We start from the raw sequence: 18,391 nt of genomic DNA, 5'->3' as shown, positions 1-18,391 counted from the left end.
CATACATGCTTTCTGTCCTTGCTCCTGACGGGAGGGACTGGAGTACATTTCTGGTGTAAGGTTACACCACAAAAGTAACTATGGAAAAGTTTTCTGGGCAGGCATCGCCACGTCCCATCCAACCTATGCTATGCCCACTTTGATGTATCTGGCTGGGACTGGTGCGAAAAATTTGAGTTGTGCAAAGGTTTTGAAACTTTTCAACGTGTTCTATGCCAGAAATCTGGCAAAAACACTTTGATGAATCGGAGCCTCTGTGTCCTCTGTGCAGCCGTGTGAACCAGAGTTCCTGGAAGTTATAAGCAGCTTCAGTGGCTTTGGGAGCAGAGGTGCAGTGTCAGGAGTGCGGACAGACAAGGATATTTCACTGGTTTACCACTCTGCTGTACAATTCCGCTATCCCACTGGTGAGCAACTTGGGTTTCTCTTGCTGTTGTCATCTGCAGTCCAGTCTTGTTGGGAGTTGTAGTTTCACAACTATAGCACGGTACAACACTGTAGTGAAGCAGCTGCTGTAACCCCTTTCTTTAAAAGTAATATGTTGCTGAATCCTGAAAAATCACTCCAAGATGTCACCCTTCTGTCTAACCTGCTGTACACTGTCAGTTGTCAAGCCTATAGCAGATCAGGCTGCTGTCTCTCTGCTTCTGCTCTCCTGTGTGTCAAAATGCTTATAGGAATATTAGAGAGGCGGGCTTTCCGTTTGTGGGCAAGTCTAGGAAAGCCATTGGATGATGGCACCAGCAGTGCATATTGGGAAACGAAGAAAGTTCCAGTAACTACAATGCTGGCAGAATACTTATGAAGAGGGATCATTTACTAAAAGTAGTGGATAGCAAGTTACAGAGCATGAGATTCAGGGAAGTTCCGGGATATATTAGACCGGAATGTGCACTAAAATCAGTTTTAGAGATGAGGGCAGCAAGACCATGTTTTCCTATAGGTTTTGGGTGAAAGTCACAAACTTTTGGGATTGCTGGGGGTACAGGAAGGTAGACTCCCACTAATCAGTATATGATGACATATCAAAGTTATATGGCGATTATGATGGGAACACAATCTGCATTTTTAGACACCTTTTTTATCTGCATTTTTTTAGACACTTTTGTCAATGGACTGTGCCAAATATTGCAGCACAGCCTCCGTCTACTTCAGTCATATATGAAAAATAGTCTAATTATTCAAGTCAATAGGGGCAAATTGTTGCAAATGACTTAAATTTGCATAAAAATCTGCTGCAAAATACGCAGCAAAACACAAAGTGTGTGAACATAGCCTAAGAATCTTAAGATATTTAAGTCATCTTTTTGCAGAACTGTCTTGAAATGTGATATCCCATTTTGGGGGGGGGCAGAAATGTGTGCAAAGCAAAGAGGGGTGACATTTGTTCTCCATCCTGTGTCAGGTTAGGAATCAAGGTCAGAAGATGGAAAGGAAGTTAGGAAACCTGTTCAATTCTTTCTTTTCCTTTCTACTTCTCATCTCTTCTGCCCTTCCCTTCCATTTGAATGTTTAACCAGCTCTGGATACGCCAGTGATGGATGGCGCTGTGTTCTCCAGGTCGTCGCTCATCACCTTGGTTTGATGGATACTGCTCACAGCACACATAGGCACAGCTCACCAATGTTTGTCTATAATAATGACCATTCACTGAGAACAGGGAAGTCTACATTATTCGAGGCACTACAAACGAGTGCTCAGACTTTAGTGTCCACTCCACAGTTCTGCTCTAATGAGCTGTACAATTTATTTTGTCATTGAGTAATGAGCCTGCGCTGACAAAGCTTTCAAGTGCCAACTCCTCCATACAATTCACTCTTCTTTTGGTCCCTGCAATGTGCTGACTAATATGACAGCTTTGGTGGGAGTTTGGCTGCAGAAAAGTAATGAAAAAATAACTTCGGTATTCCTGAAAGTCTGTAGAAGTCACAACATGGTCAGATAATTTTTGAGCTCTTTGGATAAATGAAATGGCTAAATTAAACACCTGCCTGGAGTAGATATATATAGATGTACGCAAGCTTATCTTTAAAGGGGCATTCCCATCTCCAAGAACCTATCCCAATATGTAGTAGGTATAATAATAATAATATCAGCAAATACCTCCAATTAGAAATATAGTATAGTTCTTCTGATTCACTATGTCGCTTACCCCATGTACAGGGCTTAGGTATCCATGGCTCCGACAACTAAACTATTTCATTGCCCTGCACATGGGGTAAGCGACATAGCGAATCATAAGAACAATACTGCATTTCTAATTAGAGATATTTGTTAATATTATTATTATTATTACACCTACTACATATTGGGATAGGATCTTAGAGATGGGAATACATCTTAAGTACATTTTTTTCAAGCTGAACATGCTCAATTTTTCTAGTCTTTCCTATTTAATAATCTAGTTGCCGCAGCAGGTAGCCAGCCGTATGTAGATTAGCCCGATTGAATGTGGCAAAACCGTGTGCAGTCCCACAGCAAATCAAACTGGAGCTTCATAGCAGAAACCAGTTTGTATGGTTGAGTAGAGACTGACAGACTGGTTTCCAGATTGGTTCTGACCCTATCTCAGTAGCCTCCTATATGCCTATGAAGCTTTTAGAGGAGGAGACCCGTGGCTGGTCTGGGAAACCACAGCCCATACTTAGACGGCAATACTTGAATATCTGAATACAATCTTATGGCTCATGAACACGATCGATTTTCTCGTTTTTCTGGATTTCACGGATAACACTCGTACCTATGATATTCTATGGGGCTATGCACATGTCTGATTTTTTTCCTCGAACCTAGTGGTCCGTGGAAAAAAATCGGAGACATGTCCCACTTTGATCTGAATGTTGGCTCAAAATCGGCAATGCAAGTCTATGGGTCTGTGAAAAAAATCGGACCACACTCAGGTAACATCCAAGTGTGATACGATTTTAACAGACTGACAGAATGGACAAGGTGACAAGGTGGAGAAATTTTTCTTTTTTTTCTCTCCACGTCCAAGAAATACTGTTGCCACTCCGATCAAAGTCTGATCAGAATAATTGGTCGATTTTTCTGGGATGTGGAGAAATCGGTCGTGTGTCCCAAGCGTTAGAATCCGAGACGGATTTAGCTAAAAATACACATTAAAAAAAACCTTCATGTAAATGAACCTTAAAAATGGATCTGTTAGCAGAATTTTAGCCACTTAACCACTTGTGCAGTAAAGCGAGTAGTACATCTTTCACTTCTTACAGGTAGACAAAGTTGAGGCCTCTTTGATAGACACTCCAAATTGTTAATGAACTTGCCTGAAATAATTAGAACCAGAAATAACAACAGAATTGTGATAGAACAGTGTGGTGAAGTATATAGCAAATCTCCCCCTCTATGTGTCATTGTAGACTTCTATGAAGCAACCCCACAACAGCATGTACTTTGTATTGATGCCCCAATAAAGTATAAAAGTCCTTACCGTCATCCTTGTCAGGTAGAATGACAACCTGAGTAGAGGGGAACTCAGCTCCAAGTCTTCCTCCCATAGGCATGCTCAACGTGACATTAAAAGTCTCCGCTTCCTCATACAAGGAATCGTCTATTATAACCACGCGGCACATCTTCTCCTTCTCGCCTTTATCAAACCTCAAAACGCTGTAATGTTCCTCGGGCCTTGATATGTAATCAGAGTAGGATAAAACTGATGTTGGGACGGTTCCAGTAGCCGTACCTGTAAAACAGATCATTGGAATGCATTTTTACATTTTTACATGTGTACTTTGTCATGTTGTGAAGTGTCTGGAAGGCAAACACTCTAAAATATATAAAAACACAAATATCTAGTATCTCATTTACATTGCTGAAGCTCATAGACATAAAAAATTCTGGCCCATCAATAAGATTCCTGTACACTAAAAGCTAAAACCTTAGCAGAAGAGTAAGGAGAGCCATACTCCATGGGGTTTGAGGATCTCGGCAGTTGCCCAGTTTATTTGAAGTTCAATTTGATAGCTACAACCATAAATCCTCAGTAATTGACATGTTCATGGTGGATTCCAGTCAATGTTCAGCATGTATTGTTAAAGGAGAACAGAACCTGTAATACTACTGTAGGTTAGTGCTGCTGTGACTGTGTGAAATAATAACAGGCTTTGGTGGATAGACATGGGAAAGGTATGATGTCCTAGCTGAAGGGCCTTGTACTAGCTAGGGGGACGATATGTGGTGTCACCAAAGCACTATAATCTCTAGTAGATGAGGAATAGCAGAAGTCCATAAATCGAGGAGGGCTGGCACCATTTTGGGATTGTATGGTTTACCATGTGCCGTGCTAGACCAGGAGAATTGGTCTTAGTATGGAATAGTCAAAGACCTTGGTCACCAGAAGTAGCAAATGGTCCCTCTGCAATGAAGAAGAGCGTGGCAGGATGGTTGCTGGAATTGGGTGGTGGACCTGGGTCAGAAGTTGCTAAGGAAAGACCTGTAAGGAGCAGTAGGGAAAGGAAAGACCTGTAAGGAGCAGTAGGGAAAGGTCGCCTCATAAGTGACGATGGGGCAGAAGGTGGTTTGGCTTGTTAGCTTGTGAGTCACAGAATGGACGGTGAGCAAGCCAATGACCAGCAGTGGTCTAGTGATAATAGAATTGAGCTGTGTATAGAATTGTCCAGGGAGAGTTCCGTGTGATTGCGCCTAAATGGTAACAACTACGGTGCCATGTTTTTGATGAATGACCACCGCACTCATAGTTTAACTTAATATAGATTTATTATCCAACGCAAGATAAGATTCACGACTCTATTGAGTGGACATGAACCAAAGAAACAGAATATTTGAAGAAACGTTTCGTATTCTGAATCAGGGTTGAAGGAACATGTGAACATACAGTATGAAAGCAGGGCAAAGGCGCCAAGTGCAGAGCATGAAGGTGCCAAATCTCCAGAGGACTGTACAAACGATCAACAGGTGGGAAACCTGTGTGAGTGACAGTGGTGAGCTTAAACCATGGGGAATATATCGGAATATGAAGTCAATTGTTTATTTTTGCGTAGCATGTAAATTCACCTTTAATAATGAAGCCCGCAGAAAACCTGGGCGATACTGTACTTGGAATCTCTAGTATGGTTAAGAGAATCCTTTTAGGCCAGTAAGCACTAACATGGCAGTCTGGTTGCCGTGTAGGTCTAAAACTTGTCGGAGAGACACGGCCCTGGATTGAGTTGGACTGTGGAGTGTACACAGTGGAAAGGGTAGTCCTGTAAGAGACAGGGTGTGAGTGGAAGGCAGCGTGGTTGTAGGTTTTTGATGTGTGCAGAAAACCTGGAGAGTGGCCTTATTGTCCAGTGGTGAGAATGCCCGTATGGGGAAATTGGGGAAGATCTGGATGGGACAAATGCGCTCAGATAGGGCAGTAACGTAAGGAGCAAGATGGGGGCGATCGTGATGATAGCGCTCACCTGTAAGGGTTGTGTAAGGACACAAGCCTTTAGAAGCCAGATGTGCCATAGCTGCAGTCACCGTGGCTGGAGAAGAGTATTGTGCAAATAACAGTTTGGCAAAGCGGAGATTATCACGATGAGTGGACTGCGATCATTGAAAGGATGAGATCCGGAGAGTATAAACAAGGTTTTTTATTAACCAATGCGTTTTGGCACCAGACTGGCGCCTTTCTCAAGGTAAAAAAAACAAGTGTCTCAGGAAAGTGAAGCAGAACACAGCGCCTCTCACCAGAGAGTTTTACTGTCATTCATTTTTTTCTACATTGTAATCCGATGTTTGAGAAAGGTCATATACCCTGACCGAAATGTCATATTTTTGAATAGATAAATAGCAAAAAGAACAACTATACCTTCCATTTTGAAAAAGAGTGCGCTTCCTCTTTACCAATATATGGGCTAATTGTGAGACAAACGTTTGGGAGATAGAGCCCTTGAAAACAAAAGCCGTGAAAGGCAGAGACTCGCGACACAGATGACAAAAGGAGCAATCCTCGAGACTCAGGAAAACTTATACAGAAATTTAATAGTGACCATACTTTTATTATTTTTTCTCATAAATTAATAGTACTTGTAAAGAAAATACAGTTTGCAATATATCTTATTAGAGAAACATACTTCTTTTCCCACTCATCAGTCACTTCTCATTTTCCCTGCACTGATCATTCATTCTCGAAAACTGCTTAAATCTGTCTACAAATCTGTTTTCAGTGAGGGATCAAACTATAACTTCTGCCTAGAAGTCTATGGAGAGGGGAGAAGCTGGAGGGAGAAAAAAGGAAGTGCATACAATGAGAAACCCCTAAGGTGAGGCACAGTGCTTAGAAAAAGCAGTCCAAGTGCACAGACACACCTCCAAGTGCACAGACACACCCCAAGTGCACTGACACACCCCAAGTGCACTGACACGCCACAAGTGCACTGACACACCCCAAGTGCAGACACACCTCCAAGTGCACAGACACCCCCAAGTGCACTGACACACCCCAAGTGCACAGACACCCCCAAGTGCACTGACACACCCCAAGTGCACAGACACACCTTCAAGTGCACAGACACACCCCAAGTGCACTGACACGCCACAAGTGCACTGACACACCCCAAGTGCACTGACACACCCCAAGTGCACAAACACACCTCCAAGTGCACAGACACCCCCAAGTGCACTGACACTCCCCAAATGCACTGACACACCCCAAGTGCACTGACTTGCCCCACGTGCACTGACACATCCCAAGTGCACTGACACACCCCAAGTGCACTTCCAGTCTGATTTGCATATGATTTCTACATTAGATTTCTCATGCCTGGCACATTGGATATCTACAAAAATTATATCCTTTTTATTGGGGAACAAACTCCTATATAGCCATTCAACTAATTCCATAAGTAAAAACATACAGCTAGGAAGTTCTCCTTAATAACAACCAGGTGCAGAATCCCCCTGCTCCCCCATAAAAGAGGGCTAGTGCCTAATTAAAAAACAGCCATTACTCAATAATCTCCAACCACAGACTCCCGTAATGATGACATATTAATAGCAAATATGCATTTTACCACCCATCCATGCTCCTTACCAAACTAAACAACAAAAAGTGAGATAAACCACCCTGGATCATAATTTCTAGATTTTTTTTTTATTGAAATAAATATAGTGTCATAAAGATGTATTTTCTTTCCATAGAGTATAACTTGGCCTCTACTTTGACTCTTCTGCTTTTAGTTAAGGATATACAAACAAAAAGTGCAACTGAGACTCATCATTAACATAGTAATATGTAACAGATACCTACAAAAATAGGGGGTGTTCCATATTTTATGTCAAGAGTAGGAACATATTTAGCTGAGTTTGACGTGGCAAAACAGCCCTAGATGTTTTAGGTACCGCTCCTAATACTGCCTGCTCATCCCTAAGGCTGTCAGATTTCCAAGCTTGCTGGTATAGTGAGTAAAAGAATCAGTGATGGACACGTGACACACATACCAAGGTATATGATACGCCATGGGGATCCCATTCCCAACCATATACAGATCACCCATTTATCCTAAATAGAAACTGTTCACTACCGATTACAAAATATGTCTGCACAGTACATCGATGGTAAATGAAAAGAAAAATCATGTATAATCTAAAACTCAAACATTTAATGTGATACTTTTCAAAGTAGCAAGTAATTTATTTAGCTGGACATTTGTGAGCGAATTATATATTGATACTATATGTATCATGAGGGCACCGTTCATGGTCACCTGGCAGCTCCACAAACAGGCTTGGCACTAGTCATTTAGTTTTCCAGTCCCACGGGTTGCCCTCACCTTCACCCTTTAACCCCTGTATAGGGATCTGGACTTATATAGGGACCCCTAGGCTGGGCCAAAGAGTCAACTGCTGTTCAGTGGAGCAAGCTGGCAAGAGGGATAGTCAGAAAGCCAGGTCAGAACCAGGAGGTACAAAATCGTAAGGCAGGAGCAACGTTAGTAAACTAGCTGAGGTTAGAGAACAGGAATAATCAAAACATTCAAACAGAAGCACAACACTACGGTATAGACTAGGACAGTAATGTTACTGACTGGCATTGAGAGTCAGAGCTTCAGGGGCTTAAATAGCTGACTGCCCAGACTAAAATTAACCCCATACAGTGTAACGTTTCAGAATAAACTGTCATGTGTGTATATGAGGAATAACCCTAATTCCTGACATTTTATGACTTGTATCCTGTATTTTTCACCAGTTTTCCCCTCTGTAGACTTTATCTATTATTTCTAGTTTTCTCTGAGCTGGTGGGAGGAGACTAGCTGGTATGATGTCTTCTATTCACATCACATATAGAGATACAGTAGGAGAGTGGGAATACCTCATGTCTATGTAGCACATGTTCAGAAGCAACAGCTGTAGAGAGAACATTATATAGCAGTACTGAGCTGTGTGCCTGTGAATCCAGCACTGAAGTGTAAAAAAAAAATTGTAATAAGCTGCAACAGGATCTGCCTGATGATCATAATGTCGCCCTTCCCCTCTCCATAGAGCATAATAGGAGGCGTAAACTGATAGTTGGGCAAGCTGGCAGTCCTTATTACTTTGATCAAGGATCTCTTTCGGAGTCGATGGCACGGAGGCACAGGCGAAGGGAAAAGACTCTCATAAGTGGAGAAAGAAGCAATTTACAAAGATAAATGACAAAGTTTTTCATCTTCGCTTGTACTGATTTGTTGGTATATTAACGTTACCTCATTTTATACAATGACATCCTACTCAAAAATAAGGATTTTCAAAATCCACACGATATTGTGTATTATATTGGTTTTCATACCATTATACTAAACTGTTGTAGCGATGAACAGCCTACAACTGATATTATAATCTAGGGTGTCTGTAATAAGGGTCCTACCCTCTCGACTTGTATTATACAGTAGTGTCGGATCTCATTATATGGTTTAATGTATTAGAGGGCATTTTCCATGCTTGCCCATTGCTCTGTTTCTATATGTAAACTGATATTTTCTCATGTAAAAAAATATTTTTAAAGTGAAAAATAAAGATTTACATTTGATGCTTTGTGGATACCGAACCTACTTATTTTTGAGTATCGTGGTTTACTCTTACGGACATAATTTTGTCAAAAATGGCTTTGAAGGGCAGAGCATATATTATACAGATTGGAGAATGGAGTAAAAAAAAAATCTGCTCTAAGAATAAGAAACGATCAATGGTTGATGGTAAATTTAAAGGGACAATAGCTAAAAATTATAATAAACCTAGAGAATATTAGCAACACTGTCAGTAATGCTGCCGGCATTGTATTTCTTTCTACTTAAGCGCAAAAAATAAGAAAATAAATAGTCCTTTTGAGTGTCCACATTGTTTTCATCCCCCCAATCCTCTGACCTCAAATCCAATCAATCTCTGGCTGGGATGCAGAAACCTCCCCACCATTGCTCTGTCTATAATGAGAAATCAGGCTTAAGCTCAATCAGGTTTGCTCTTGGGTGTTAAGGCCCCGTCACACATAACGATCTCGCTAGCGATCTCGTTATGTCTGACAGGTAGCAACGATCAGGCCCCTGCTGTTAGATCGCTGATCGTTACAAAGCTTCCTGGACCATTCCTGAGTTGTTGCGCTCCCGCTGGGCAGTGTGCATCGCTGTATTTAACACCTTGTCAACGACCTCGCTAGCGATTCAGAACTGAGACACGTAGAGGTGCATAAATTGGACTTTTCTACGTTCATCGTCCCCGATTGGTGGTCGCTACTGCGTCCTTGTTTTTTCAGATCCCACCAGCGTTCTCCGGCTGTGACTCCACTTTGAACAAATCAGACATCTTTAGCGAAGTAGGTATTGTTTGGGGTCTCAAATGAGTTTCCATTTTTAATTCATTTATAGGACATCTACCAATTATCTGCTATCATTGCTCTTCAGGGAGTGAGGGCTTGGCTTCAATAGCGATCTCGTTAGCGATCTCGTTATGTGTGACGGGGCACCAGGACCGTTAAAATACTGGCAGCAGTTGTCGCAGCAGGTCTTCGCATCATGGGTGTTTCTGCCATGTCCCACTGGTTGAAGGCCTGCAATTGCAGGATCGTTTGCACGCTATACACCGAGCTCCACTTCCCCATTGGCTCGGTCCACAGAGTCCACAAAGCCAGGCGGACAGTACGTAATTGCATCACGTCGACGAAGAAAGTTTTGAAGCGTGCAACAGGCCAAAAGAACAGAGTCTATTGATTTAAGCTTCATGTTAATTGGCGTATGAAAAACTCTGAAGCGGTTGGCCACGACAGCGTGTCAGAAAACGTGCTGTGTGGGTGTGTGTGCATGAGACCCCTAAAATATCTGCCCATGCAAAAGCATATATATACAGATAGAAGTCAAGCCCTCCCTCCCTGAAGAGCAATGATAGCAGATAATTGATAGATGTCCTATAAATGAATTAAAAATGGAAACTCATTTAAGACCCCAAACAATACCTACTTCGCTAAAGATGTCTAATTTGTTCAAAGTGGAGTCACAGCCGGAGAACGCTGGTGGGATCTGAAAAACAAGGACGCAGTAGCGACCACCAATCGGGGACGATGAACGCAGAAAAGTCCAATTTATGCACCTCTACGTGTCTCAGTTCTGAATCGCTAGCGAGGTCGTTGACAAGGTGTCAAATACAGCGATGCACACTGTCCAGCGGGAGCGCAACGACCCAGGAATGGTCCAGGAAGCTTTGTAACGATCAGCGATCTCACAGCAGGGGCCTGATCGTTGCTACCTGTCAGACATAACGAGATCGCTAGCGAGATCGCTATTGCGTCACCAAACCGTGACTCATCAGCGATCTCGCTAGCGATCTCGTTATGTGTGACGGGGCCTTTAGTCTCATGAGCTCTTTTTACTTAATCAATTAACAAACGAGGAGAACTTTACATTTTCTTTTACACTAGTCAGTAATGCAACGACTCATCATTCTCTCGCCACACCGCAAAAGACTATGCCACAAAAGACTATGCCACTAAAGTCTATGCCACAAAAGACTATGCCACAAAAGAGTATGCCACAAAAGACTATGCCACAAAAGAGTATGCTTTGTCGCAGGATCAGCAGAGTGTATTAATAGAGATGCTTAGTGACAATACCAGCACATAACATGGCCACACACTCTGTTATTGCCACTGTTAAGGTCCCAATACACATTAGACTAACGTCAGCCAAATCCGCCAATGGCGTGGGTTTGCCCAACAGTCTAATGTGTATGAAGGCCTCATAACTTTCCCCTGATAGATGATGTCAGGGTTGATAACAATTTGGCTTGTCCAATTTTGGACTGATGATTAATAGGGATGAGTGGACCCGTGGAAGTTTGGGTTCTGGTACCCGACCTTTTTACCACAGTACCCGGACTTGAACCAGAACCTCATTGAAAAGAATGGAGACCCGAACTTTGGGTCTCTCTCTCTCCCTCTCTTTCCTCGGAACCCCGAACATTACAATGGACTTCCGGGAAATGTCCATGTTTGGCGTTTAGCACCGTACAGTAACTGTATGGAACGAAAGCCAAACTTTTAAGTTCGGGTTCACTTATCTCTACTGATGATCCTTTTGTCCTTGGAGAGATAAGTCGCTGCCAGAGGATTCTGGCAGCGGCCTTTGCATAGAAAAGACTCCTTCTGTTTTTGGAGGAGTCAGGGGAGATAGCTGACAGCCAAATGATCAGCCAAACCATCTTTCAGTTGACAGCTATCTATTGTGTATAGGGTCGCTTAGTGTACAGGAGCCTTAACTTAGCCCTGATTTCACAACAAATGTGTCTTCCAGTCAATAACCAGTGGTAAAGTTCAGTTTTACTGTAGGCTGTAAACTGAGATGATGTTTTATCAGTAAGGAGTTTAGCCTCATGGGCTGACATCTAGTGATCAATATTTCATATTTATGTAAGCACAAGAATGAAAAAAATATATCAAATTAAAATATTAAAATAGTTTTTTATAAACCTGTTCTAATGATTACATCGCTTTTAAATAAAAATATTAAAAGACATAATAGACAGAAGAATTCTTACCTTGCTGTGTAAAACATATAACCATCAACTCCTGATTGACATCTCCACTTCTCCGGACGGGTATGAACAGCTCCCCGATGTCCTCTTCAATCTTGTATATTCCTTCAGGTATGAACACTGATGATTCTAATTGGAAAAAATCAGAAGAAGATTATTTTATGTGACTAAGGACACACATTAACAGATGCCATTGTTAGACGAAAGATACAGGCCACACACTTTTACAATTATAATCACTAATCCAACAATAACTTCCACGTTTAGCTTAGATTGGACAATGGGGAGTTGTTTTTGACTGATACAGAGTCAATACAATACAGAGTGGGCATTAGCTATCCTTGTAAGGCTTCATTCAGACGTCCATTTTTTTGCGCATAAGAAAAAATGGCCAATTTTTTATGAGTATGCTAGATTCGATTTTCTTGTATGCAAAAAAGTCCACGCCTCTCCTATCCATTAAAAGGTAAAAAAGGACAGCACTTGGTGCATGCCACATTTGCAGATAAAACCTGCAATGCACACCGGCGCAAAAATATATATACAGGTCCAAGCTTGATATGAGATATTGTAATTAATGGCAGTCATGTCTGAGCCGCCCCTGAAGCACTGATCTTCATTTCCGGGCCAATCTGTAGCCGGCGCTCATTACACCCAGAAGAATAGCACACAAATGACTTCAGACAGGAGCTGAAGATCAGAGAGCGCCCACTCCCACGCTGAGTGCACGCCCGCATCGACACTGCAAGAGCGCTGCTGGCATCTTTCAGTGTTAGTGCACAAGCGCAGGAAAAGTGGCTCAGGTTTTGGGAGTGAGAAAGTGAGCATTGTCAATTAAGCTCAGGGATGGTACTAGATCAAATGGGCGTAACGGTGCACCGAGCCACCGGCCATGTCTAGAGTACATGGAAGTGCCATTATTTGCAAATTAAAAGGGAATTTTTCTGCAACTATATCACTACAATGTATGTTACTCGTGTGATTTTTATAGTGGCTACGTTCCCTATATAAATGTTTAAGTAGCTGAATTTGGGGTGATAGACTCCCTTTAAGATAAACAAAACCCCAATTATGACATATTTAGCTCAGATTGCTATGTGTGGGTGTACACTAGCTTTATTCAGCCCCACACCTTTATGATCATCACATGAGGAGTAGAAGCAAACAATGCAAGTTACTTTTAAATGACACTTTTTTGTTAAGTATATAATTCCACATGTGTTAATTCATAGTTTTGATGCCTTCAGTGTGAATGTACAATTTTCATAGTCATGAAAATACAGAAAAATCTTTAAATGAGAAGGTGTGTCCAAACTTTTGGTCTGTACTGTACATCGGCTAAAAAGCAGAAAAACCTGGTACGTTACATAAATATAACAGTAAATATATCCTTACATAAAGGAACACATCTCTCTTCTCTTTAATCATCTGGTTGATCCACAATAGCTGCCCACATGCAAGTTTTTGGAAATATCTTTTTAGAGTTAATAATGTTTATTCTCATTTCTGTTCCCATAGAGGATTATAGAATTCCCTAATGTAAGTCCTTGGAAAAATACCAAATGTGCTAGTATGCAAGGACAAAAAACCTTGAAATGACGCCCCTGACTTGTCATCATATATCCCAGACATCCTTTCAGTGTGGCTTTTACCTCTTTAAAATACTAATCCGTCATGTACAATTTTCTATGCAAACTTCCGGTTTGTTTTGGCAGCCGCCGACCTGCAGACATTAGTACAGAGACAAGGAGTGCGCCAGGTACTTTCAGAGTATGTGAATTCCAGTAAAAGGTCTAATCAATTACAGCCAAAAACAGTTGTCAAGTAGAGATATTGAGGGAGGAAATGACACATTATGGGGTACATCCCTTCATTTAAATCAGGGGTGGGGAACTTTTTTTCTGCCAAGGGCCATTTGGATACTGATACCATCCTTTGGTGGCCGCACAAATTGGGCGCTAACTCTGCCAACAAAATACGTCCTGACGCTGGCACAGGTGTCAGGACTTAATCCTTCATTGCACACGCATCAGGGTTCATGTGCTCACAGAGCAAGAAGAAATTAAAAGGCCGGTGGCCATCAAAAGATAGCTGCAGGCCCAAGCACTGTGGTCCCCAGGAATCTGCTCGGGGGTCGGAGAAAAGGGTCATCGTGGGCCGTAAATGGCCCATGGGCCTGAGGTTCCCCACTCCTGATTTAAATGAATGGTCATCCATGTAATGCATGGATGGAGGAGGAGCTGTTAGAATAAGAACTGACTTTTAGACCTCATTCAGACATTCTTTTTTCACATGTATTACGGTACATCCATGTTTACCATGAATGTAACATTATCCATTATAGTCTACGGGAATGTTCACATGTCAATTTTTGTTTTTTTGCAGAGCAATTGTTGCAAACCCCCCAAAAAACGAGACCCGTCCATTTTTTTTTACAATTTCATCAATGAAATCTGCCATTGAAATAGTTGAGTCTCTGAAGAAAATGGACAGCACATGGTACCATCTCTATGTCACCCGAATGCTGGCAATTTTTTATTGTTTAATGTGTAGGAGAAGCATGGAATTTATTCTTCTTTTGCATACAAGAAAAATGGGTGTCCCACAGATGGTAAAAAGGGACTTCAGGACCAAATGTGGGTGAACACAGGGTCCAACACATTGCCAAAAAGTGGTCTTCTCTTTTTCTTGTAAATAAAATAATGGACATCCGAATGAAACTTTTAAAGGGCATTTAGACAGGGGTAGATGAAATGAGAAAACATTAAAATGACGCATTATTCTACCAATTTATATAATTTTTGTATTATGTACTATTGCACAGATTTTTTTTACCCCATTGATGGAGCTATATATGTGCTGCAGATTAGGTGTTTTTGTACCATTTTGACTTTTCGATCATTTTTTAATTCCATTTTGGGGGCAGAAGAAGAAAACTTTTTTATGCCATTCGTTGTGTGGGTTAAATAGCGTGATTATTTTATAGCACGCATTGTTACTAAGTACACTAAGTATAAGTATTTTTTCCTGTATATATGTTTTTCTGTATATGTATTTTTTTTTTGTAAATATTTTTTGATTTGATTTTATTTAAATTCTGCTAATTTTTAGCATTTTTTTTATAGTCCCCCTAGGGGACTGTAACATGAATGAGCCTTATAATTTCCATAATACACCGCAGCACTTCTGCATTGCAGTGTATTACTGTGTGTGCCAGCTTAATACTGATAAGCATCCTAATTGCCCCTGTACAATAACGGCAGGCGTGGGGGCCATTAATCTGTACCCAGCTATTGTGTTGCGGGAGCGGAGTAATAGGGGAGCCCCCATCTTCTATATAAACACTTAGATGTTGCAATCAGTATTCTATGTAATAGTACACCATGAAGTGAGAAGTAATGGCGGCCGGTACAAGCTGTTCTTCTGTAGCCATGTGCTCACTTCAGAATAATGGCTTATATACACAATAAAACTGCCCCATTGTAATCCCTATATCGCACTACTGAGACAAATCTGTGGCCATGTTATCATTACAAGCTGGCGTTTTTTTACATGACCATTTTCTTTCTGAAATGTGAGCTGCACCATGAGATGAAGTCGATTTCCCGTGTATTATGGCCAGAATGCAGCACATTCCACGAGTGAGTGAAATATAATCAGGGCCGCACTTGCGACGACTGCCAGCTTGTACTAGGAAAACATATTTGTCGGCTTAGAGTTACATAATAAAAACTGCGCAATCACTTTTCACTCCTGTCTATACATTAATAGATAATTTAGTGAAGAAAGTATGCGCTGTGCTGCAAGCTAGGCAGCAATACAACTAGGAATACATCTAAAAAATGCAACGTAAAAAAAGTTATTGCCGTGATACACCTAGAAAAGGAGCAAATCTACAAATAGGATTAACAAATCTCCTACTGTATTGTGTCTACAGCTCCTATTGAGTCCCAAATCTCCATAGTAACAGACTACAAAAAAAAGGTGTAGTCTGATCCTAGATTCTTAGGACTTGATTCATCAATGTTTGTCACGCTGGACTTGATGAGAGCGTGGAGTACGAGGCACCTGGTTCATTAAGAGGCACATGTCTCTTAATGAATCAAGCAAGGCGCCAAGCAACTTCCATCCGTATATGTGCCTTGCCACAAATTTTACTCCAGTCAGGCATGAGAAAAACGGCCGTTCATCATGAATTTGACGAGCTAGGGTAACCACACTTAGTCACTCCCCCATTGCATCCCAGCTACATTCACTGAGATCTGGGGTAAAAATAGTGTGAAAATTTTCTGCGCAGTCTTGCATTGCACAAAAAATTTTGAGACTTTTCAAAGCTTTTAATGCCAGAATTGTGGAGTAAAAGCTTTCATGAATCAGGGCCATAGTCCCTTCTATTTGTCCCCTAAATGCTCACTATCTGAACTCCCTATCAGTATATCTTTGAAGTGTGGGAGGAAACCGGAGAACCTAGAAGAAACCTAAACAAACACGGGGAGAGCATACAAACTCCTTGCAGATGTTGTCCTTGGTGGGATTTGAACCCAGGACCCCACCACTGAGCCTCCTACTACCCCTACTTATTGCTAAGTAGGGTGTATATTCCCCTAAAACAATAGCTGCAAGTGCAGAAATTAGGAACCAAGATCATACCTTCTGCATCCAAGTTAGCAGAGACCATTTATTAAAGGGAATGGGAGGTAAACTCTCAGGGATCTAGAAATATCAAGGATCCTTATCTAAGGGCAAGGGAGAAGAAAACCGCAAATCGTGTCTTTGGAGGACCAAGCAACTCCCTGCGTAACAAGGAGAAACCATTATTTTTAAAGGGAACTGTTTAATTCTTCCTTTATTCTGTGGTGGTGCTGCAGGAAAACTGAACACTTGCTGTTAGGGTACATCAAAGATGAAAGCTAATAGTTAGGGGTCTCTGCCCCAGGACAGCCTGTAAACAGCTGTTCATCTGTGGGCCGTTCTAGAAAAAAAAGGAGAATGTTCAAAGTAGATAACCCCTTTAATTAACAGTTGAAATTCTACCTCTATGATCTCATAAAATGCCAACACAGGCCATTAATTATGGATGCCTAGTAAAATGGATAATGATACATCCAGGGGTATCGCCTACAAGTACAAGTCATACCAATACAGGTCTGAGGCATTTAACTTTCACCTTTTAAGTAAGGCTCAGGAATAAAGACCAGATGTTGAGCGGGCCCCCTGCCAGTGCATGCCTTCTTTATCAGTTATCTCCACTAAGTTGCATTTAGCAATCATTTTATCACTTCTTCACTCCTAAATGTATCACCTTACACAAACCAGTTCTCCTGTATCATTTTAAATATGACATTTCTCTCTTTGCACTACTTTATGGGGAGAGAAGAAGCCTTAGGTGTGTTAGTTCCCACGGTTAAGTCTTCACCAAGCTAAATAATTCAATTATGCCATAACCACCCAAACAAATAGGAGTGAAAATGGTCATCATGGATTGCAGATGTTAGAAGAATGGTCAAGAGACAATCCTATATCACTCATGAAAACCTCCTGTATGCCATGGCATAAGCAAACAGTAGAATATATTGCCCAGATCGTCTCTAATTCTGGAGGACCTGCCTGGCACATCTGTGCATTACATACAGAACCCATTAATTTCAATACGAGCTTAATTTCCACTGTGGGGTTCCTGATGGAATTAAGCACATGATCCCGTTTTTTTCTGATAATATATATTTTGGGGATTCATGTACAGATATAGTAGCCGTCAACATGATGGCCTTCTTGCTACATTGTCAGGTGTGCTCTTTGCTCTAAGCTATTTAAGTGGCTTCTCTCATTCACTTTGAAGGAGCGACATGCAACGCAAATATATGAGGATAATTCAAGAAAAATGGGGCACTCACCACTTTGTGTTAAAATATTACTGTTTTGCGGTTCCATGAAAAGAGATTGTGGAGGCAATTATAGCTGACAGCAGTCTCGCGTGAGAGTCACACTTCCTCTGAGTTTCAGGGGAAGCGTGACTCTCATGCAAAACGGTTGTCAGCCATAATTGTCTCCACAATCTCTGTCCATGGAAACGCAATCAAGTAATATTTTAATGCAAAGTGGTGAGTGCCCCATTTTTCTTGAAATATTGTCACTACTGGATTTTTTTCATGGTGAGCACCATCAAAGTGTTTATTTGCGCCTAAATATTGGTACTGAAAACCATTATCGTTGAAGGGCACAGTATGTGAAAGGGAGCAGTGCCATACTTTTGTTTCTCTGAATTTTTTACAAATAGATGAGATATGCTCCGCTCTCACCATATCACACAGAACCTATCATGTTGTCACAGATGCTACACGTGTTTCAGGGCACCCCCATGAAAACCCCATGAATAGTTTTAGAAACA

General features: G+C 41.4%; 1 protein-coding gene across 1 annotated transcript in view; it reads right to left on the bottom strand.

Moving 5' to 3' along the window:
• The window catches only part of FREM2 (FRAS1 related extracellular matrix 2), a 316,569-nt gene that overhangs the window by 129,908 nt on the left and 168,270 nt on the right, over nt 1-18,391 (bottom strand). The window contains exons 5-6 of the mRNA XM_073662574.1: nt 12,007-12,132; nt 3,449-3,700 (exon numbers count right to left, since the gene is read on the bottom strand). Coding sequence (XP_073518675.1) covers nt 3,449-3,700; nt 12,007-12,132 — 378 coding nt within the window. The remainder of the gene's footprint in view (nt 1-3,448; nt 3,701-12,006; nt 12,133-18,391) is intronic.

This window comes from Phyllobates terribilis, unplaced genomic scaffold (genome assembly GCF_046119375.1).
Source record: "Phyllobates terribilis strain yellow unplaced genomic scaffold, ASM4611937v1 Scaffold_2__4_contigs__length_985480577, whole genome shotgun sequence".
NCBI classification, from domain to species: domain Eukaryota; kingdom Metazoa; phylum Chordata; class Amphibia; order Anura; family Dendrobatidae; genus Phyllobates; species Phyllobates terribilis.
The sequence above is the reverse complement of the archived record's forward strand: the minus strand, read 5'-3'. Positions and strand labels throughout refer to the sequence as shown.